General features: G+C 33.1%; 1 protein-coding gene across 1 annotated transcript; it reads right to left on the minus strand.

Annotated features, from left to right (window-relative positions):
• Window positions 1-910: 910 nt before the first annotated feature.
• Window positions 911-19,291, minus strand: LOC148621392 (alpha-aminoadipic semialdehyde dehydrogenase-like). The gene is made up of 19 exons (XM_088575687.1): window positions 19,082-19,291; window positions 14,834-14,887; window positions 13,970-14,035; window positions 13,160-13,240; window positions 12,625-12,748; window positions 11,822-11,954; window positions 11,416-11,460; window positions 10,469-10,546; window positions 9,258-9,315; window positions 8,889-8,928; window positions 7,990-8,031; window positions 7,429-7,523; window positions 6,789-6,873; window positions 6,160-6,266; window positions 5,722-5,838; window positions 5,118-5,215; window positions 4,754-4,827; window positions 4,045-4,120; window positions 911-1,979 (listed from the first exon to the last, which is right to left on the minus strand). Exons 1-19 carry the CDS (start codon window positions 19,268-19,270, stop codon window positions 1,925-1,927), a joined length of 1,617 nt encoding a protein of 538 aa, XP_088431813.1. The 5' UTR covers window positions 19,271-19,291; the 3' UTR covers window positions 911-1,924.
• Between the last annotated feature and the right edge of the window lie 4,119 nt (window positions 19,292-23,410).

Raw genomic sequence — 23,410 nt, forward strand, 5'->3', positions numbered from 1 at the left:
AACAATTCAACCTTCTTGCAATACATCTGCTAGGCAGCTTGCAAAAAGTTGAATCCAAATAAATGAGAAAGAATATTTTAAGAATGATGGGGTGAATAACCCTATTAGAACCAGCTTTAAATTTCCAAAATCCTAAAGGAATCTGTTTCTTAAATAGAAAACAAACAAGGACACAATTAATTAATACTAGTATGAACAAATATCTAATTAAATAAAACTATAATAGTAATTATATAAGGAAATTTAAAGGTGCCACATTGATAACATAACAAATTTGTCCTTTCAAAATGCATAACCAATTAACACTGAATTGGTGCAGAAGTTTTTGTTCCTAGCATAGGTTCAGGATTTTACTATGAAATATTATTTCTCCAATTTATATGTGCAAATTTATTTGTTCACAAAACTGTGAGCAAAGCTCTCAGTCTGATATACGCAGCTCCACTCCCCAGAAACCATGGATGAAAAACAAAATAGCAGGTGCACAATGGTAAAATAAAAAAAATTTTGAGAGTTTCATCAAAGTCCATTGATGGGTTTCAGAGGAGTTGGAGATTAGAAGATGGTCCTCCGTTGTTTGACCAATGATCAAGTCCATATTTTGCCCTAAAAAGCATTCAGATGAAAACAAATAAGAGGTGCACAGTAGCATGATGTAATAAAGTACCTGCCCAAGTTTCATCAAATTCCATTCAGTGGTTTCCGAGGAGTTGCCTGTTAGAACTGGGCAACAGATGATCCAACAGATGAAAAGGCAGACATCATAATCGCAATATACCTCTTGCTTTTCAAGCTGAGGAATAAAAATATCCACATAAATGAAACATACTTGAGATACAAATGCAAAAACACTATAACATAATGGTATTATAGGTGACACATATATATACTGGCATTTAGAACAAAGGAATAAGAATGTTTTTTATTTGTTTCTTGACAAATGACATTGATAATGTACACTGTAATCTCAAAAATAAAATATGTCTAAATACATGTAACAGATCACTTGTAGAGTAAATATATATAGCACTTATTTTACTGTAGAAGCACTTCAAGCAAAAAAATCACCACCACAAGCTAATGGATGTAATAAACACAACTACAAATTTATATGATTGTATACACATGCTTATTCCAAAATGGTATTTCAAGTTTCTCAGGTCAGCACATCACATTCTTAAGTAAGCCAAGACAAAAAAAAAGAGCATAACATGTTCATTTTTTCCATAATACAATGAGAGAAAATTGTCATATCAAAGTAGGTTCACAAAAAACAAGATACTTTAGGAAAATAAATTATTCCAAAATGGTTCATAAGTGATATTGAAATCAAAAAACAAATTATTAAACGAAGGTAGGAAATAATAAAATGCACAAAAAAGTCAGTTCAGCATGGGATATATTATTGTCAAAACAAATGCTCACCAACAATACATTCTTTAACAAACAATGAAACACATATAACCCAACAATGTTCTTACACAAAATACTTCTTTCTAGCCATTCAAATATGTATAAATTACGCATTTGTATTACATGTACATTTTAAACAGAAAACATTTGGCAGTTGAGATTCAAAACCAGATGTATTTTCTTTACAAATTTGTCAATAAGACGATCAACATTTTTTCTTGTATGATAAATCATGGTATAAACTATCCAAAATGACCTGCAATGTATCACTGTTTTGATCATAAGTTATTAAAAAAATACAAAGACATTCAAAGTATAATTCCAGCTGAAAAGACAGGACGCTTCAAGATCTAATAACTGGACTGAAGACTAGTTATATGATTCAAACAATTCAATACTGGTTTTAACATTTGACTCTTGAGTATTTTATCCCTTTTTAACTTTTAATAACAGTTCCCTTTCACCCAAGTTCCCTTTCACCCAGTCACTTGATTGTTCTGCATCTTGCTGTTCATTCAAACTTGATGCCCTGAGCCAATGGTAATTCTTTACTATAGTTGATAGTGCTGAAAGGATAAAGAATTAAGAATGAAAGATAAAGTACAATTCAAGGAATTATACACATGTAACAAATAAATGTTAAAGACAAAAACAGTGCACTGACTTGACATAAAACTGATATACGGATAAGGCTTAGAACAATGGGAAAATGCAAGGCTGTGCAGAGCAATATCACCTGCTCAAGCTGAATTCATATATCAAAGTTATATTTTGAACATGAATTTGAATGTAAACTGAAGAATAATGCTACAGCTCAAACTATACTATGAGTTCTACTTCTGTGTTAAACATTTTTTTGCAAGTCTATTTCCTCAAAAAACAAGATCAATACTGAACAATGTCCATCTGTGTTCAGTAATCAAAAGCAGTCTTCTCCTAATAAACTGAGAAAAAAGTTATCAAGTTGGTGCACTGTTATTGTTTTTATACAACAACAAAATTGCTAATCTGGTTCCCTGGTCAATATCATAAGAGACCATAGGATCGCTAAAATATAGACTCAGGTCACCAGCGACGGATATGCAAAATATATGAGTAAATTGCCGCTTATGAAATAAAGTAAAAACTAAGATGAAATTATCTAAATTAACTTATTTATTGTGCATTTGTATTGAAAGGTAATCTAAGTAATTTGGAAGAAATATTTAAATGTTGCTGTTAAAAATTTGAATATTAGAATGGATAAAACAAGTAAAATAACATCATATCCACCCAGCCAATCAAAAGACAGAAGACGTCACTGGTGATCCGGGTATATATTTTAGAGAAACTTGTGAAACAAAAATATTACCCGGGCTGCCAGGTTACAAAATTGCCAACTAAAAATAATGTTTAAAGCACAGAAAAACAAACCTTTTTCATTTGAAGCGAACGACATCCTGGCAAATTCAAAACAATGTAACATTAAACAGAAAAGTTATATTCAGTCAGCGACCGTATATCACTTTTAAATAGCCCCGTGCAGGTCCGGATGTCAAAAGAATAGGCCTGCAGCAGCGCTAAGTTTGTCGTAAAAGGCGACTAAATAGTGCTCAGAAACCTAGACGGGGGCTAGGCGCTCTGCCCACAGAGCAACTGGGTTGTGTGCCCCAGGTAGTGGAATGGGGTACCCCTGGCGTGTTACATGCTGGGGTTGTCAGACAATAATACGGAAAACCTGACAACAAACCATAGTGGTGCACCGTGTTGGGAAAGATGCCATGTTCTTCGCATGTTAAAGAACCCTACTGTGGTATTCTCCCGGAGTGGGAACCATAGGGCTCCGCCAAAGGAGGCTAAATTGCCCAACCCTAGCCATCTCCCCTTATTTCTAGTCGCAATCAAAATTTATCGACTCCATTATCCTTGTGTTCCATCCCTTTTTTCATTTCATCATCATTCATGTTCATTTTATCATCCATTTTATGCTCATCGCCTGAATATTGCTGAAATATTGGTGCTCAGGCATTAAACCCCAACAAACAATCAATCAATCACTTTTAAATACACGATCAATGCATTTGGACTGCTCAATAGAATGGATGCAGTATTAAAAAAAATAAATGATTCATGACAACTAATTGACCTGTTTTCATACACATTTCTTTGGTTATCTTATCAGAAAAAAACTGACATTAAGTGCAAAAACAAATCAAATTCATTTAATTACATGAAAAAGCATATTTTTTTAGGATTTGAAAAAAAGTAAAGAACAAATAGCTCTTGGGTTTTATCCAGGTCAGCATATATAATCTAACACGTTTGCACTGGTTTTGAATTTAAATGTAAACTGAAGAATAATGCTACAGCTCAAACCATACTAGGAGTTCTACTTCTAACTGTGTTCAATATTTTTTTGCAAGTCTATTTCCTCAAAAAACAAGATTAATACTGAACAATGTCCATCTGTGATCAGTAATCAAAAGCAGTTTTCTCTTAATAAACTGAGAAAAAAGTTATCCATTTCTTTTTAATAAATAAAAGAGACACATATTTGGCTTTACATTCACGTGCATCATCTTGAAAATCACACCAATGTACTACAGATCTAATTCTTCTGTCTAATATTTCACAAACTTAACTTAAACTAACCAAGTAGATCTCCTCATATACTGTTTCCAGGCATCACTTCCAGATTCCCTACCACCTCCAGTGTGTTTCTCTCCACCTATTTTGTAAAACATGAATTTTTAGGGGTAATTATAAATGTTGCTATTTTTTAAGACCTAGATGTTGTACAATGTAATTTCAAAATTCATGTATATACTACCATGAAATGAAACTATAATGAAATTTGCAAATGATCTTGAACATTGTGTTCATTCCCAAACTTGCTGACATTCTTACAATGTAATAAGCATTGGGAAATATAAGAAGTTTCATTTATTCCCAAAATAAGTTTGGAAAACTGAAGATAGACTGACAGACTGACGGGTCAAAAACATTATACTCTTCGCAACTTTGTTGTATGGGGTATAATTATCCTTTTTATTATATAATTATTTCTAAAATCTCTGTTATTTCTAACTATTTATTTTCATTTCTATGATGTATTTTCACAGTTTAAGTTTTGCTTATACTTCTTATTTAAATTTGTTTAAGCTATAAGCTTATCATTTTTTACAGAAAAGTATTAAAAGAAATGAAATGATATCAATTGTGGTCAAAAGATATGTTGCACCTAAACCAGACGTGATTTCATGAGGTCAACAAAGTGGTAAAAGGGAATCATGAGAAGTAAAATCTTGTAATTTGTAGAAAAAAAAAACAAGGTTGCCAGACTCAAGCAACTGTTACTCACCAAAAGCACCACCTATTTCGGCACCACTGGTAGGAATGTTTACATTGACCAAACCACAATCTGATCCCTTGGGACTGTAAAAAAAAACAAGCATTTTAAGTAAATCAAACACATTACTAATCATAACTAAGATAGCATCATTTTGCAAAATTAAGTTTTCATTCCAGAGTGTATTTTTGCAAGTTAAATACATTTATTCTTAATAAGACCATAACTGAATTTTTTTGTTCTTTTTTCAAATTTTATCATATAAGTCACATATTGATAAAGCATTGCTAAAAAAATAAATTACATGAAATTAAAATTTTCTTTGTTTTTCTTCTTAGGATTTTTCCAAACATTTATTTAAATTTAAACTACTTACCCCATCCATTTAAATATGTTGCCCATATCTTTGGTGAAAATACTGCTACTTAATCCCTGTTTTACTTCATTGTTGATTTTAATTCCTTCCTCAACACTCTAAAAAGATTTTTGTATTTATTGAACTGAGTGTCAATTACATCAAAGAATTATGTGAATCATAACATGAGGTTGCATGCATTGTGGTGCTATGCATACCCCCACTTGTACAGGAAGTTGATATCATAGAGTAACCTAAATTGCTTACAACATATACCCCATCAATATGAAGCCAAACATCAAATTTGAAATCAATCCATCCATTGGGTGCCTAGATAATTGGGACGAAATTATGTTAGATGAACAAACAGACAGACAGACAGACATACAGACAGAATGACAGTTAGACGAGGTGATTTCAATATAACACCCAGTCATTGAGTGGGGGTATAATAATATAGTGAATGCCATCATGAGATAACTTTCATGAAATATAATGATAAGCAATGAAATCTATTTACCTCAAATGTCCTGAATCTGAATGGAGTCTACACACCAAAATCTTTAGATAAAAAAACAAAAACAAAGCCAAACAAAATCAAATAATTAAAAATTATAATACAAACCTTGCATTTTAAAGCATAGACAATAGGAGCAAACGTTTCTTTAAGTACAACAGGTGAATCATGAGCCAGTCCTGTAACTATTGTTGGTTCTACAAAGTGACCTTCTCTGTCTATTTGCTACAAGGTTAAACTTTAAATACAAATACACAGGCCAAAGAAGATATGCAGAAAACTATTTTTGCTTCCATAAGACAATTAGTTTAAAAAATAAAAAATACTAACAGACTTGTTTTACTATGAAACACATGTCTTTTTTCAAAACCACTATTATATTTAATACCAAGGTACAAATTTGTATGACAGTCATAAAAAGAAGCAACTGAGAGAATAAGTTAAAAGCAGATTTAATATCTTGAAACTTAAAAGCTCCAGTTTACCAACACGAAAAAACGACGGTTTTCAAATTGTGTTGAAAGGCATGTTAATGTAATTTTGTACCTTGCCACCATACTCAATCTTGCCTCCTTGTTGCTTGACCTCCTCAATGGTCTGTAGGTACTGGTCAACACCCTGCTGACTGTGCATAGGGCCATACAATGTACCAGCTGTTTAGACAAAATAAAAAAAAATTAAAAATTACATATTTTTGTAACATTAAACTTTCATTGCTTTTAAATTCTTAAAAAATTTCAAAACTTGTTCATTTTATCTTTCATCTTAGAATGTTGGCTCATAGATCTTTACCATTATAGTGGCCATATTGCAGTTAAGCTACATCACTGAATACTTATAAATGTCTGTCAATAATTAAGCCTAAAGAGTAAGTACAACTCTAATTAAGTGAAAATTCTACACTTTGTTCAGCATTATAATTTACACTATGGCAGGTTATTTTGGCAAGTGTAAAATTTGGTGATTTTTCAGCAAAAAGGTATATGAAAAATTTTGTGTTTCTAGTTTTGGCAGGTGATCAGTTGTACACTAAACCCTGAGTAAAGTTTTTGTGGAATCTATTTTGACTTTTAATGTGCAGACCCCTAAAATATGCCAAAATTATCACCATGCCAAAATTACCCGCTATACCGTATGTGCATGTGTTGTATGGGTTGTTATTAAGTGTCACCTACGTTCCAATGGATCTCCTACTTTGATCTGTGCATAAGCTTTCTTAAGTCTCTCTACAATTTCATCATGAACTTTCTCATGTAGTACCTGAAATATAACATGTACAGTTATAATTGATAGGTAGGAGGTGAGAGAAAATATTATAAAACAAGTAATACTCAGACATACAAAACCCTATTTTTCATAATTAACTATCAAGGTTAGTGAGGACTATTCCAGAAAAAAAGTCTCTGGGGGGAGCAGAAGGCAGTTGATTTATTCATGTGTTGGTGAGGAGTAAAATTTGAATTTTTCTCACAAGACATAAAATGCATCTTTATTTAAATGTGTTGGTGGTACACAAAGTACCCCTATATACCATGGGTGTTCTGTCCCCAAGACAAACTTTTTTTACAGAACAGCCCAGACATTCATGATCATGAAGAAATGTGATTAAATGACCAGTATTAGTTGCAAATAATGTAGGTATAACAAAAATATAAACTTAGTATGAAAAAAACACTTGTCTTTTCTTTGATGAAACTCTGTACTTACCTTTTTCAATGTGAACTAAAATTTCCCGTCATTTGTTTTGAACTACATCTGAACAACTATTACTTAATATCAATGAAAAAAATTGCATAAAAGGGGAGATAATCATACCAATCTCCTGGTAGTAGTACATCTCTGTCCTGCTGTGCCAGCACAAGCAAATACTGCAGCCCTGACTAACATATCTATATCTGCATCATCATTTACTAGAAAACAAAGGCATATAATTTCAGTTTTGTTTGTATCTTTGGTTGGAAAAAAATACATTCAGATAAAATTGATTTTTACATTCTTATTTTTTTTAACAAAATTAGAAAAGAAAACTGATGATACTGTAGTGTCTTCTTTAGCAGAAAAGAAAATGAAAACAATTGTGAAAAATCTAATCCATGATCAACCAAGTGTTATCTATTGTAAGATGCAAATTATCAAATATTCAAAGAAAATGCATCACAATGTACATGGATATAAAATTTCTGATGATGGAACTTAATTTCATAGAAATAATGTATTAACAAACAATATAGCCTGGGGTGTGGTAATGGATGGAGGAAAATATTTTACTCAATCCAAACTTTATTGCAAAGCACAATAAAGATGGTACTGATATTTACTTGAAACCAAATGTCTGGTTATTTAGCAACATGATTATCTGAAGATTTTGGCACTTACCAACAATAGCATTGTTTCCTCCCAGCTCCAACAAAAACTTTCCTGCAATATGGAAAATTACTTTAGTACATGATAGATCAATTGGCAAAACTTGTTTTATTGGGTTTTTGTTGTTTTTTTTTTTTTGGTAAATTACAAGTTTTTTAGAGGTAAAATCAAAACACATGCTTTGGACTTGCAAAAGAATCTATAATTTTGTTTTCCACTCCATCAAATGTTTAAATAAATAGTAATGTGTCCAAGTCAAACCCTTCACTAAATAAACTATTCTTTTTCAGTAGTCAAAACTCTATCATTACAAGGAATATCTGTCACTGTGACGTCATAAACATTTCATTATTTTGAAGTTATGGGGATGACACAGCTTTAAATCTTTAACATTGTATTTCCTTATTTTTTATGATTTTCTATGCAACATAACGACAATACAACACAGAACAGACTTGACCAGAGACTCTGATATACAAATTTGGCTTGAACAAGAGAAAAGCTTGACACAGACTTGCATCTCAAAGCCTCATTCGTACATCAAACTTCTGTTCAGTCACTGTACTGTATTTGTCTACTGGTCAGAGAGTAGACCTCTCCATTTTCAAAACTGGAGCAATTCTCGACAAACTGCTTATCAAAAGTTTATTTCTCAATGAAAATCATTTTATGATAGCTTGTTTTTTAAAACAAAATATCACCAATCTGCTAAGACATTATTGTTTAAAATTTTGTTTCACAGGAGGGGATGAAAAATCTGTTGGCAAGAATTACTTGTTGACAAGAACTACACTTTGACCTGTATACATGTGTAAACATCTTTTTGTTATTTTGTAGACACTTCTATAAAGCATCACATGATGAATATAACAATACACTAAATTTTATTTCCATGAAGATATTTTACATACCAAATCTTTCCTGAACCATCATAGAAACTTTGTGTCCAACCTGAAAATATATATAATTTAAAGCATTTTATTTCAGTCTAACAGATACCATCCCCCCTTACTTCAAATTTTATATTTTTCATAAAAAAAGAACACAGCACAGAAAACAATGAAAGCAACATTTCACAAGGGAAGAAAACAACCTTTTGTTCGTGCATAAATTGCACTTATGAGAAAATTTATCTTACTAAAATAATCATTACTACTATAACAAACAATTAAGACAAAAAAAAAAACAGGGTAAAAGACACTTAGCTCATTATTTTGTCAATTTTTTTATCCAATGAAATTAAAAGTTTACAAATTCTCGCCTTACAGTGGAATACTTACAGGTGTACTTCCAGTAAATGATAACAGATTGACTCTCTCATCTTTGGCCATAAGAGTACTGAAAAATGAAAATTGATGATGATATACATTTCAAAATGATTGAAAGTAGTCAGCTTCAAGACTAGAAAAACATTTACACATGACTTTGCTCATTCAAATTGTATTTTTCATATCTCATAATTCTTATGATATTATATTTGTATCATGTAATGAAAATATTCAATGATATTTCTAAATATAAAATAATCTTAAGATCATTTTTCAAGGGGAGAAAAAATAATTTGATATAAAAATACCCTTAAATTCTTTAAACTATTGCAATAACAAAACCTTTATAGTGTCAGTCTCTGTAAGAATCAGGTAGTGGGTGAAACGTGATATGAAAAGAAAAATCATTTTGAAAGTTTAACTCAACTAGGCCATCCTTAAAAATATCTTCGTTTCCCGCACCCAACCCTCTATTTCCAACATGGGTCGGTTGGTTGGTTGAATTTTTTTTTTTCAGAATGGGAGGTAGGTTCGGCCTTTTGTCTCTGTTGATTTTCATTTAATTTCATGGTTACAGTGTTCAGCTTGTGGTTGAACTGATACAAAGTATCAATAGCATCGTCAAATTCTGGATGGAAAACTTCCGCTGAATTTGAAGTTGATGATACATTTAAAACATAACAATCAATGCCATCGCATTGGGGCATTCTTTTTAAGTCTAGGTACTCCAGCCATGTTTGTTTGAGTAATATTTTCCTGACAGTTTTAAAGATATCTCATGGTCGTCTCTGAATATTGTTAACACGAAGACAGCGGACACCATCTTCAAATAATGATTCCAATCATTAATGTCGGACTTTATCGATTGACATTATCAAAAATATCCGAGTACCTCTGATCATTTGACAACTTCAATGTTCACAATAATATATGGAACGATTCCTGTCTGACAGTCCGAAAAAAAAAAAAAAAAAAAAAACATCCAATAACCCCCCAAAAAAATCTTGAAAACGCATCCTCAAATGAAATTATATTGCCAGATCAGTGAGTTTTTGACATGCATGTTTCTGCTTTTCCCCATTTTGCCTGATTCTTACAAAAACTTAAACAAGAAGAACAGTTTTCATTATGTTTTTAATTTTTATAATATACAGTTGTACAACTTTTTACACAATGTCATTTTATCATCAGAGTAATAGGTACTAAGCATAGAATCTATTTACCCTATGTCTGCACCTCCTTGTACCAATGAACAAATAGCACCTGGCAAATTATTGGCCTTTAAAACTGACTCAAGAATTCTATAAAATAGAAAACATTTAACTACTGTATTTTGCATTGCAAACTTTAGGAAACTGAAGTAAATTGTAATGATTTTGGAATATTTAAGTATATAAGAAATAATATTATATGTTAAGTCCAATCATTACAATGATTCTATTCTAACAGAAAGATATAAGCAAGTTAAGCAACTCTGCAATTTACTTTTATTACTTAAACATTCTAACAATTCCAATTTACATTTGAATTTTGGTGCAGACTATCATAAGCCAAAAAAAAGTGACCCATTTAATAGAATGATAAAAATGTTCATGATCTGTAAATTTTCACATACTAACATCTCCTACTACTGTTTGTTAATAAAAATTACTGATTTAATTGTAAATCGTGGCATTTGTTTATGTACAACAATGCACTTAAGTACCACTCCACATAAAATTTAGGCAATGCTAACGATAAAGTGATTCATGGTGTAGATAAAACCCACCAAACAAACAATGCTTTTTCAATCTAAAAATGCTATACTTTCACATAGTGATAATCATTTCTGCATTGAGACCTGCACTTTTTAGAAAATCATACATTCATCTCCCACTAATTTCAACCAAATGAAACCAAATCAAGAATGATAACTCTTGCAAAGTGACAATTTCATATACCATCTATATAACTTTTATCTCAAAAGCACACAACCAAATGATAAACTATGACTCGTTATGTGATCAGTAACTGTTTTTGAACAAGAAATAAAACTGAATTCGGTGGGTTTTTGACATGCATGAATCACCTTCTGTCTGTTCTGACTGTTACTTAATACATTTATAGCATTAGATGACAGTACTATTATGATCTTGTATTTTATCTACTCAACAGTAAAAATCATACTCACTTTGTAATGGCTACACTGACAAGAGGAGTAGTTGGAGCTCCCTTCCTAGAAAACAAAATTAAACTTACAGTAAAACCCATCTATACCAAAGCTTTACAGACAAATCATTTTGTAACAGATAAGACATGGTTTGGTTTACACAGTTTCAAAATATACCAAAATTAACATAAAGGATCTATATAAGAAGTCATGTTAAGAAAGGATTCCAATTTGTTCAGAATTCAGTTTTGACAAGTTTCACTGTAGTAATTACGTCACGATTAGAACTTACATACCTGTACCTGATAGCAGTTAGATGAAACTACCTAAGGTGTATTTTTACTATTTGTGATTTTCACTAAGATAGATAAATGTAAAACACCAAAATTTTTAACATCTGCAAAAAAATGCTAGCATAATACCTTACCACAGACAACAGTTTCCACAAACTAAAGCTATTGATGAATTCCAACCATAGACCGCTACAGGGAAATTAAAGGCTGTGATGATACCGACCACCCCCAATGGGTTCCATTGTTCCAGTAACATGTGTCCTTTCCCTGAAACATACAAATGTAAGCTGAAAGCCATGCTATAACAATTGTATATTTCAGGTTACCTTGTAATGAAAATTTCAATGTCATATGGTAAGGTTAACGTGAGGCAGGTGTTCTAGACTGCAAGGTGCAGTTCACCACACATAAATAAGATGTAAATAGCAATTTTTTTCCAGTGGAAGCTGAAAAATCTGTGAAATCTGTGCAAAATAACTGAACAAACAAATGAATGAACAATGTGATTCCAATGCAACCCACAACCCAACTGTATAGTCAACTGAAATTCACTAGTTATTTACATTAGCTTATTTATAGAAATTGGCATAGGAAAAAAAATGGGAAAGTTTCAACATGTTGCATGTTTATAATTATTAAGTGCCGTATTCTTGTTATGTTCATAGGTTCAGTGTTCTAGGATTTTTTTTAATTATAGGTTTTGACAGAAAAATTCTAAACAAGGATTAACTTTCACACATTTGAAGTTTCTTTCCAATCTTAACAAATTCTTTAAATAACTCAAGCTTTCTACTTGTCAAAGGGATATTATAACATAATAAATAACTTTCCCACACCAAAATGTCACTTGACCGCAGTGGTGGGAAAGAGGAATCCACGAACACTGCAGGCTTCTGTGATTCTTGTAAAATAATACCTACAATTAAGACCAACTTACTCTCTGATGGGAAAACATGACCAGCAAACATTCTTGACAGCCCAACAGCATAGTCAGCAATGTCAATGTATTCCTGAACCTCGCCTTCACCCTCAGCCAATATTTTCCCCATTTCCAAAGATTCCTAAAGTATATCAAGTGTGAAATTATGACAAACAAATTTCCTTCAAATAAAAGAAAGTAATCAATTACTGTGATCATAAATGAGTTTTCATCTTGCAAGGTAAAAATATATTGTTGTTCTTTGCTCTACAAACTAATTAAAAATTTCTTATAAGGTTAATGAAATCTAAATTCTAATACTAATAAATATATTTACAGTTTAAAACAAGTTATTTTCAGTGACAAGTGTGTCAATCGATAACTGCAGTGTCAGAAACTAAAACAAATAAGAAGTTTTTGAAAGTTATATTGGTTCTCAATAGAAAATGCAGAATTCTAGACAAAATCAAGTCAGCTGAGTGGAATTGTGATTATTTTTGGCAACAGGACAATCATAATCTAACCATCCAACTGGTCCTTAAATCTACATTACCAATTTTCCTAGAATGGTTTTCTTCTCTCTCAGGGCCTCACCCATCTGTCGAACAATTTCACCTCTTTGAGGAGCAGGGACCTACAGAATTATGCATTAAAGAGATGAAAATTGAAACATTATACATTTAAGTTGATTTAAGAATGTAACACTAAAACTAATTCTTATAAATTTGCAGGGTTTTAACCATAAATTTGATAGCCAATATGTATAGTATCCCACACCAAATTTTAGAATCCATTGGCAAGTGAGCCCCTGGTAATTTCAAACCCTGTAAAAGTATACAAATGTACTGAATCTACTGTATGGGCTCTGATGTTATGCTTAATCATTATCTAGAATGTTATTGTGATGAAAATACATTTTTGTGTATGAAAATGTTGATTTAAGGATGACCAATGACAGATATTTACATCCAATTAAAATCAATTATGAAATCTCAAATGATTAATCACATCTGGATGGTCAACCAACCGATTTGAGACTTATATCCATTATCGGCACACCACAAAGAATGTACATAAACCATCTAATTCTTCCCACATGATGCTCTCACATGGGAGAAGACAATTACAAGTTCAAAGTAAGGTTTTTTTTTGGCATGCGTTATATCTTGCAGATGCATTTTAACATGTTAATATATTTTATGTAGAAAGGAAAATATCAATTCATTAATGTTACATGTATCTTGGATTTTGTTCAAACTGCTATTGTTGTGGAAAAAATGTTCAGTAATGCAAACACATATTTTCATATAATCTCTAGAAACAACCTAAAGAAAATCAATCAAAGCTTTATCTACATACAAACCTCTGCCCATACATCCCAGGCTTTCTTAGTAGCTTCAATGGCTTTCTCATAATCTGCAGGACTACCCTTCAAGCAAAATATTTATGTAAAGATTACATATATACATGTACATTATTATAGTCTATATAAATGTAACTTGTACATAAGATATGAGTAACTACTTACACATAGGATACTATATTTAATTAAAAATATTACCCTTTATGTATTTTTTTATATACAATATGTACATGTGTATTTGGATTTCTAAAAAATGCACGATGCAAGTACATGTACATTCATGTACATACATGTATATTTCACACTACTAAGCTTATAAAAGGTCTCTTAAGGAGGTAGACCTAGAGAAGGGACACAATTCCACATCTCAGCCGGTGTTTCTAGAAAAGCTGAGAATGCTTACCCTACCTGGTCCATGCTCCAAGTTTTCAGTGGACTCCCGACTTGCTCATTTACTTTTGTCACTTTGTATGTATTATTTTAGTTGTTTTATGTTCTTTGTCGTGTTTGTCTATTTTCCATGCCTGGTCTTTGTCCCTGGCTATCATTCTTTTGATTTCTCCTTGAATATTGGTTTCCTGGATTACTCTTACAAATCATTGGTTTGTATTCACCATTTTACATCTATCTCGTGTTTATGTATGCGTCAAATAACTTCGACTGATTCCATTCTGTTTCAAAGGAAAGCTTCAAAGGCATTGGAGAAATTGAATATGATACAAACATATCATTGATTTCATGAAATTATGTCCCTTGCCCAAGGTCTACCTCCTGAAGATGCATAAAAAAACAACAGTGGAGTGACTTACTATCGTACATGGAAACTCTTAATCACCAATGTTACTGGCCTTGTAAATGACATACCTGTACAACTGTGGCTATTGGCTTTTTGTTTGTTGGACAATATGATGTTGTCTCCTTTAAAAAAAATGAAAAAGTCATTATGTTCAACGCACATGTACATGTAAACATATTTATACAAAGACAAAAAAAATCAAAACCCACTATATCTTATGTATTATAAGAACTTTTAAGTCTTGGTCTTACATTTAAATTAGTCTACCCACAGTCATCAGAGCTTAAAGTCTTATCAAATAATACAATGTATGCTTGAACCTTTTCTCTTCCTGACATTGAAAACTAATTTTAGAGCTTTTCAAGCTTACATGTAACTCCTGCAATGCCTAGATGTTGTTGTTGGGGTTGGTGTTTTTTTTAATTGGTGCCATCATAAACCTGAAATTAAGAAGATTTGCCACTAACTGAAATCTCACATCATTACGCATCGGAGAAAGAGATCTTGTATTTAGTTACTTGACAATGACAACTTGACTTTAAATGATCATAACTAAAAAAAAGTATTGTGAACATCGAAATAAAATCTTCCGTTTCCCATTCTATAATATCTTAGCTTCATCATTTCATACCACATTTTTCTATCTACCAAAACAAACAAAAAAGAAGTATTGAAAACAAGTATCTTAAGAAAATGAAAATAATTCAAAATTAAATTCATTATTTTCACATTAACCTATCACGACTTTTTTGTTTTTAAAGATAACTGAATAAAATCTTCAGTTTCCCATTGCAACTGTTACAATATTTCAGATTGTTTCTTCAAAAGGGGAAAAACTAGTTTAATAAACAGGGATGATTTAACGAGGTCGCAAATCAGAAATTGGTAAAATCTGAAATAAACAAACAGGAAAAAAAGAATTGTAACTGTAAAATCCGCATTTCAATTAGCAGAATTCCACTAAAAATCAGAAAAAAATCATCCCTGAATATATAAGTGGAAAGGCCATGGAATCTGGTTCTCCGGTGGGTGATAATTTTATCAATAAACTAGCTAATCAACAAGTTTCTTATCTTTTTAATTATAAGTCTATGGTGCCATCTAAAACTGGAGTGTGGCGGAAGAAAATTCACGAGATTTATGTTATGGTAGTACTCCTCATAATCATAGCGAGCTCTGCGAAGTGGTGTGTGCTCTATGGTTATTATATGTACTATCTTAATTTCCCTTAAGGTTCCCCAATATACTAAGGAAAAAAAAGTCATGTCCAGGAAGTAACAAAAAGTGACTGTTCATATGGAGAAAATTCATCGCTTCCTAAAAATATATAGGTTAAGATTACGTTTCAGTAAAAATTAATATATTTTCTGATAGTTCTGGAGTCTTTATCCAATTTTGTCACTTACTAAATGAATATGATGTTTTTAAAAAAATTAGGAAATACATGGATGCATGTAAGTGTATCTCTGCTGTTCCACTGTTGCTGTTGTCAAGAACCTAACTCGTCTTGGAAAAAAATATAACTGATTGTATTATCCAAATCGAAGAATAGCTTTTCGAAGACAGGAAAGACAATAATATTTTTTTGTTTGGAATTTGCAGGTGTCAGTGTTGTGTCTGAAATTTGTTGACGTCACATGATATGTGTAAAATATTCCCACCATCTGCGGAGAACTGTAATATTTCTGGTATCTGTATAAATTGATCTGACTGGCTTAAACTGAAAAGGATGTTGCTAGAGATCCCCTTTATACTGTTAAAAATTGTAAAGTATGGCGAGGTGCTTTAAAGTTGTCAACCATTTTGAAAGCAAGGGGAAAAGGGGAATGAGGATGGGATTTTGGAAAAAAAAAATTTTCCAAGTTACTCATTCATTGAAAAAAAATCCCCCATTATTTAACAAGACAGACTTTCAAGTAAAAATATTGATTTCACTTGCTGCTGAAATATAAATAAAAATACTGCATTTCCGCAACAAAAATTCTCATGGTGCTCACTGATTTAGGCAATGCCTACTCCATATTAGTGTACCTCTTTTTAGAGCTACTGTGATTTGGTTGATTACTGGGTAGCAATGTTCGTGGGTAGAGGAAAAGCAACACACAAAACACTGCAACTCTTAAGATTAAAAATCTGAGTTGACATTAATCCACTGAGATATAATAGCGAACACCGCAAAGCCATGTGAGCTCTACAGTTATTACATGTACTATCTAAATTTCCCTTAAGGTTCCCCATATATACTAACGAAAAAAAGTCATGTCCCGGAAGTAACAAAAAGTGTCTGTCCTTACGGAGAAAATTCATCGCTTCCTTAAACCAAACAAATAAAAATACATTGGTTTAGATTACGTTTCAATAAAAATAAATTCATCTGTTCTGATAGTTTTCGAGTCTTTCTCTATTTTTTTTATTAATTAAAAGAAGTGAATATGATGTTTTTAGAAAGTTCAGGAAACATGTGGATGTACGTATGTGTATCTTCGCTGCTCCGCTGTCGCTGTTGTCAAAAACCTAACCCGCCTTGGAAAAAATACAACTCCGATTATACTATCCAAATTGAAGCATAGCTTTTCTAACACAGGAAAGGCAAGTATTTTCTTCTTTGGAATTTGCAGCTGTTGTCTGGATTTGTTTTCATCATATGATATGTGTAAAATATTCCCATCATCCGTGGAGAACTGTAATATTTACGGTACCTGTACAGATTGATCTGACGGGCCAAAACTGAAAAGGATGTTGCTAGAGATGCCCTTAAGGGATAAAAAATGTAAAGTATTGTGAAGTGCTTTCAAGTTATCAACCATTTTTAAGGCGAGGGGAAAGAGGGGTATGGGGATGGAATTCTGGAGAAAAAAAACTAATTTTTGTCTCATGTTATCCATTTATTGAAAAAAAAAAACTTCCCCATTTATTAAGAAGGCAGATTTTCAAATAAAAATATTGATTCCACTTGCTACAGAAATATAAATGAAACTTTTCACGAGTCTCATACCAATGGTACATGTATGGTAAAGCTCACGGTGCTCGGTGATTTAGGTGTAACCGGAGCTAGTGAATTTTAGAGTGCTTTAAAGTTGTCAACCATTGTAGTTGTTCAGTCTTATTTTCAATCAATAGCATTTTTATTCCGGTTCGAACACAGGGACCCCAGTTTCTGTCTCCACCTGGCTTTACAAAGTAAATGTCAAGTAAGTTTTAGATATTTTGTAGTTAAAAAAATGTCTATATATTATCAACAGTGTATTTGTTATATATTAAGTAACAATTATTTAATAAGTTACGAAGTTTAAGATAGTTTAATGGATCAACCTATGCGAATAACTCAATAATAAAACCCTGCTCATGAAACCTATATTTTAAAAAAAAAAACCTACATTCCTAATTAAAGTTAAGTAAAATTACTGAAACAAGACCAGACGTAGAAGATCCTACTAATTCAGAAAAATGCCAAATATTGGAAAGAAACACAAGAGCCAAAATTACACAATCGATGATTGGTACTGGCTACAACTGCAAGGTAGCATAACGTCCTGCTAAAGGAACCTACCTTAGTCTTGCACAGACACTATTGGCTCTTGTGGGGAAAAAGTGCTAAAGTGAGAATCTCACGAGTTATAGACTACTGGAAAAAAAAGGTTAAACAAAGTTCACTTCCATAAAAGGAATCTCCAAATAACTCGTTTAATACATCTATGAAAAGTGTTCAAATAAAATTGCTCTACCCTAAAATGAGAATAGTACTCATGCATTTACCTTGAACGCATCCAATACTAAAAACCCGAGAGTAAATCTTCATTCGGAACTCAATTAGTTTGCGAACTACCATAATGGAACTAACGAAGTAAAAGAGACAAAAGACCAAATTAAACCCAAATATCACTCACATATAAGATATAATGATCTTGGAAACCTCAGTTGAATTATTTATTAAAAATTAATGCAAATTAAAGTTGCTATCCGCCACATACGCAATGCCTACCCCATATTTCTAATTGTATGTTTTCACATGGACCAGCCACAAAAACCAAGAAATTTTTTACTGCAATGAAACCACAGTATTTTCAGCATTTATCATTCAATCAATCAAAATCAATCAGCTGTTGCAGGTGCTTGTGACCTTGAGTTGACCAATTATCGAGCAGAATAATAACACACCTCTAGTTACTTTGTTTACCAATATTGTATGGGAACAGTGCCACGCTGCAACATTTCACAAAGTGTGGGTACGACAAAATGGAGCTGTACGACTGTATTAATGGTCGCCAACTGAACCTTACGTGGATAAAAACATGCTGGATTTTATGGAAAATTACCTGTCCAGAACCCGTCCATTCGCCGTAATAAACTCCATTATTTTTGGCTGACAGTCCTAAGTCTTTCAACCATGAGTATTTAGGGTCCTCTATGAGTAGACCAGACATAGCTCTCGAGAGATTGATGTTCAGAAGTCGACTTCTAGATAAGATAGTACTGGCTCTGCAGAATACAGAGGAGGTCGCCATTAGACTGGAGTGGACGGATCTACTAAAAAGGAGTGTGCAACATGTCTGCCTTCGGAAACATGGTGACAAAAAGTAATTTTTTCTGTCATTTTTAAATAAAATTAAAAAAATAATAATGAGTGGTGTTTATTTCATTTTTATACTTTTTTACTTCTACTATTATAGAAATAAATCGTGTGCGATCTTTTGAAAAAAAGCATATACCCTCTATTTAGTGGATGGAAAGAGCTTATGAAAAGTTTTTTCAGCGGGTAATTTAAAATTCAATTTTGCATTAAATAATATTAATAATTATTTTTATTCACATCTTTATTGTTACATTTTTTAGTTCAGACGTGCACAGAAAAAATACTATTCATATACAATTTCTCACGGCCGAACGTTTTTCATTATTTTTTATTAACACATCATCCTATGAACACTTGTGCAGTGGCGGATCGAGAAGGAGTGCTGGGGGTGGCACCCTCTTTTTATTGGAAAATTTATCATTTTCATATGTAAAATTGACAAAAAATGGCAATTATTAAATGTCCAAGCATCCTCTTTTTCTGAAGAACCCTCGCTGGCACCCCTCCTTTTCAAGGAGTAATCAAGGGAACCAAGGTTATAGCGGTAATCAAAAGAATGTAATCCAGGGACAAAGACCAGACATGGAAAACAAAAATACACGACAAAGAACATGAAGTAACTAAGATCATACATACAAAGTAACAAAAGCAAATGAGCAACTCTGACTCCACTAAAACCTGGGAGCATGGACCAGGTGCACCGGTAGGGTAAGTGTCCCTTGCTTTTCTAGAAACACCTGCCGAATTGCTCATAAAAAGTCAAGTCCGGGGTAGATAAACGAGGAAAGGAAAACCATGACCCGTTGAATAAATCAGTTTTCATGGTGCAGATGGATACACCATAACGATCCACGAGTTCATGATGACGACCATAAAACTTCTGTAGTGATAACTTCAATCTTGTAGCAACATAACCCTGTTCCAGAAGCCTATTTGTTAGAGTTCTAGCGCGATACAAAAGTCTGCGTAGTTTCGGCAAGCTCTGGCATAACGTATGAGTTGTGATATGAACACTCCATACGCAGGAGCCGAAGGGATGTTGCCACAAATGAAAGGAAAGTAGACAATTCTGAATGAAAAGTCATCACGTTTGTCGTAAAGTTTGGTCAATAGTTTTCCTTTACCATCGATTTCTAAGTGTAGGTCAAGATATGAGGCTGACTTCACAGTGTCTGTAGTATCTTTTATCTCAAGTTCTTTTGGGTAGATGCGATGCATCAAATCCCCGAAATTAGGATTGTTTAAAGATAACACGTCATCTATATAGCGGAAACTGAGATTGAAGGATCTAGCCAAACAATATTCTTTCTTTCTGATCAGATCAGCTATTAAGTCAGCCTCATACGAGTGAAGGAATAGGTCAGCTAGTAAAGGAGCACAATTTGTTCCCATTGGAATGCCGACCGTTTGTTGAAAAACACGTCCCCCACACTGGACAAATATGTTGTCGATTAAAAATTCCAGCATTTTGTAAACATCTTCCTCTGTATATTTGGAAGATGATTTGGAATTATTTCTTACAAAGTATGAGGAATCTCTACCAAGAACTATATATTTGTATCTAGGTGTACCATCTTTTTGGGAAAAACAACGATGTATAATGTTTTTAAGTCGGGATTTTAACTGAGTATGGGGAATAGAAGTATACAGTGTTGAAAAATCATAGGTTTTAATGCTATTATATTCAGATAATAGTCTTGAACTGATTGTCTCCAAAAGATCTTTTGAATTTTTTAGGATCCACATTGAATTAATACCACTACGGGAGTAACAAGTGTTGTGGTAGGACTGTAGACCCTCTTTGACAGTTGTGAGTATAGAAGTTAAAAGTTTTGAAAGAGGTTTGGTACATTTTGCAGATCCAGCTATGAAACGTTGTTTGTATGGATTCTTGTGGAGTTTAGGAATCCAGTACATAGACGGTAAATCACAATCATCGTCCTTAGTAGAGAGACCAAAAGAGGATAGCACAGATTTATGGTTTTCCACAATCTCTTCTTTGGAGAGAGTGGTAGCAGTATAGGTCTTATCACTGCTATTATTTTCTACGTCTACCTCTGATAATAAACATTGGATGTGAAACGCTTTGCAGACAAAAACAATGTTGTTTTGGGCTTTGTCTGCTGGTACGACAACATATTTGTCATGTATAGTAGACAATGTTTTTGCTACATCGGGGTCTTTGAAAACTGATGTAGCCTTGGCACTCATTGACCTACTTAAAACTTTCATTCGTTTCAAAATTAAAGACCTCACGGCCTTTAACCACTCTGACAGAGAATCAATGTTTTCTTGTTCTCGTTTTATCCTTTTCTTGCATAGTCCTCGACGGCATCCATAAGAACTTTAAAGTTATATTTCCAATTTATGGAGCGTGGTTCACGGTACTTTGGACCTTTAAAAAGGATATTACGCAGAGATTCGTTTTCGATAATGGTTAAATCTCCCGTAACGACGTGACCAGAAGGACCATATTTGAATGGAGAGGTTTTGCAAGAACAGTCAGGTGGTTTAGCCTTGAAGTCCTCAATCTCGAGGTTCTGCAATAGCCTTTTATAATTGAAAATTTTGGATGCCATGGGTGAAGTATGGGAATATGAAATAATTGGTATGGATTTGTCTTTGAAATATGGGGGAATTTTGTTGGTAACGTTTTTGTGATGGAGGATGTTAGCCAAATTAATTGCATCTATACCTTTGTTGACAAATGGTAGTAGAAGAAATGATCGTTTTTCTTCATCTTGACTTTTCACACAAACTGGTTTAAAGAGTCTGTGGAAACCAATATCCAAAATGATGGCAACAAGTCTGTATAATGATTAGGTGTGGTCAGAAACAGGAGTGTCAAGACTTATTTTGTAAAGGGAGTGTAGCAGAGTGAGAGGTATAGCATGAAGTTTGGTTCTAATGTGATGAAGTCCAAGAGGTTTTTGTATGAAAGGAAGGAGACCATTTATGGAGACATGATGTAATCAAAGTTTCCGGATCCGCCCCTCAGTGATATGAATGAAAATAGCAGCACATGTGCACATAGACTATCAAATATGGATAGAAACACATTTATTATTATTATTCGGGTGCGTATTCAGCAATAGAACAGTGACAACGCCCTGAAAAAAAAATCATGAATGCCTAAATATATCAATCCATGTCAGGGGCGGATTCAGGCGGGGGTGTGGCGGGCGTGTAAAGCATGGGTTGTCAAGGGTAGATCCAAAAGTCACAGAAAGGAAAGCATGAGGATATGCATTTCATTGAAGACTAACAGAATTTAATCTATACATTCAGTGTAGCCCTATTGGAACTTTCAAAATACTCCCTGTACATTTTAAGTGTTCTGTTCTTTGTTGAAGCTGCGTGTTTCATATGTTAAATTGGAGGTCAAAATCAGTTTGGAAGAAAATTAGCATATAATCCCCCTTAATTTTTAATCTATGGGTCCGCACCTACCAAACTTAATAGTAAGAGTAATCAAGGGAACCAAGATTCTATAACGGAAATCAAAAGAATGTTATCCAGGGACAAAGACCAGACATGGAAAACAGACATACACAAAAAAGAACATAAAAGAACCAAACTAATACATACAAAGTAACAAAAGTAAATAATGAGCCAACAGCAATATATACAGATTTAACTAAACTGCTTGGTTGCGTTCTCTGTTATCAAAAAAGGGGGATCCATGCATCCACATCATATTTATTTTTTTAAAGTTTTTCCCGAACCACCCATGATTGCCTTCAGACAGCCAGACAGGTTGCGTAGTCTGCTTGTGAGCGCTGAAATATCTAAGCCCAACTTGACTCCAGGCGAGAGTCGCTCCTGTGGTGACAAAAAGTGCAAATGTTGCAACCAAATGCACCACTCGTCATCATTCACCAGCACAGTCACGGGGAAACGCTACAAAATATTTTGTAACGTGCACTGCAAGAGTGCTAATGTAATATATTTGCTCCACTGTCCCATCTGTGGCCTTCAATATGTTGGTGAATCTAAACAGCCTTTTCACAAGCGCTTGAACGGACACAGAGGCGACCTAACAAAAAAGCATTTACTCCAAGTGAGTCAACAC

This window comes from Perna viridis, chromosome 3 (assembly GCF_037379345.1).
Source record: "Perna viridis isolate PV_CMFRI_1.1 ecotype Kerala chromosome 3, ASM3737934v1, whole genome shotgun sequence".
In the NCBI taxonomy this organism is placed as follows: Eukaryota; Metazoa; Mollusca; class Bivalvia; order Mytilida; family Mytilidae; genus Perna; species Perna viridis.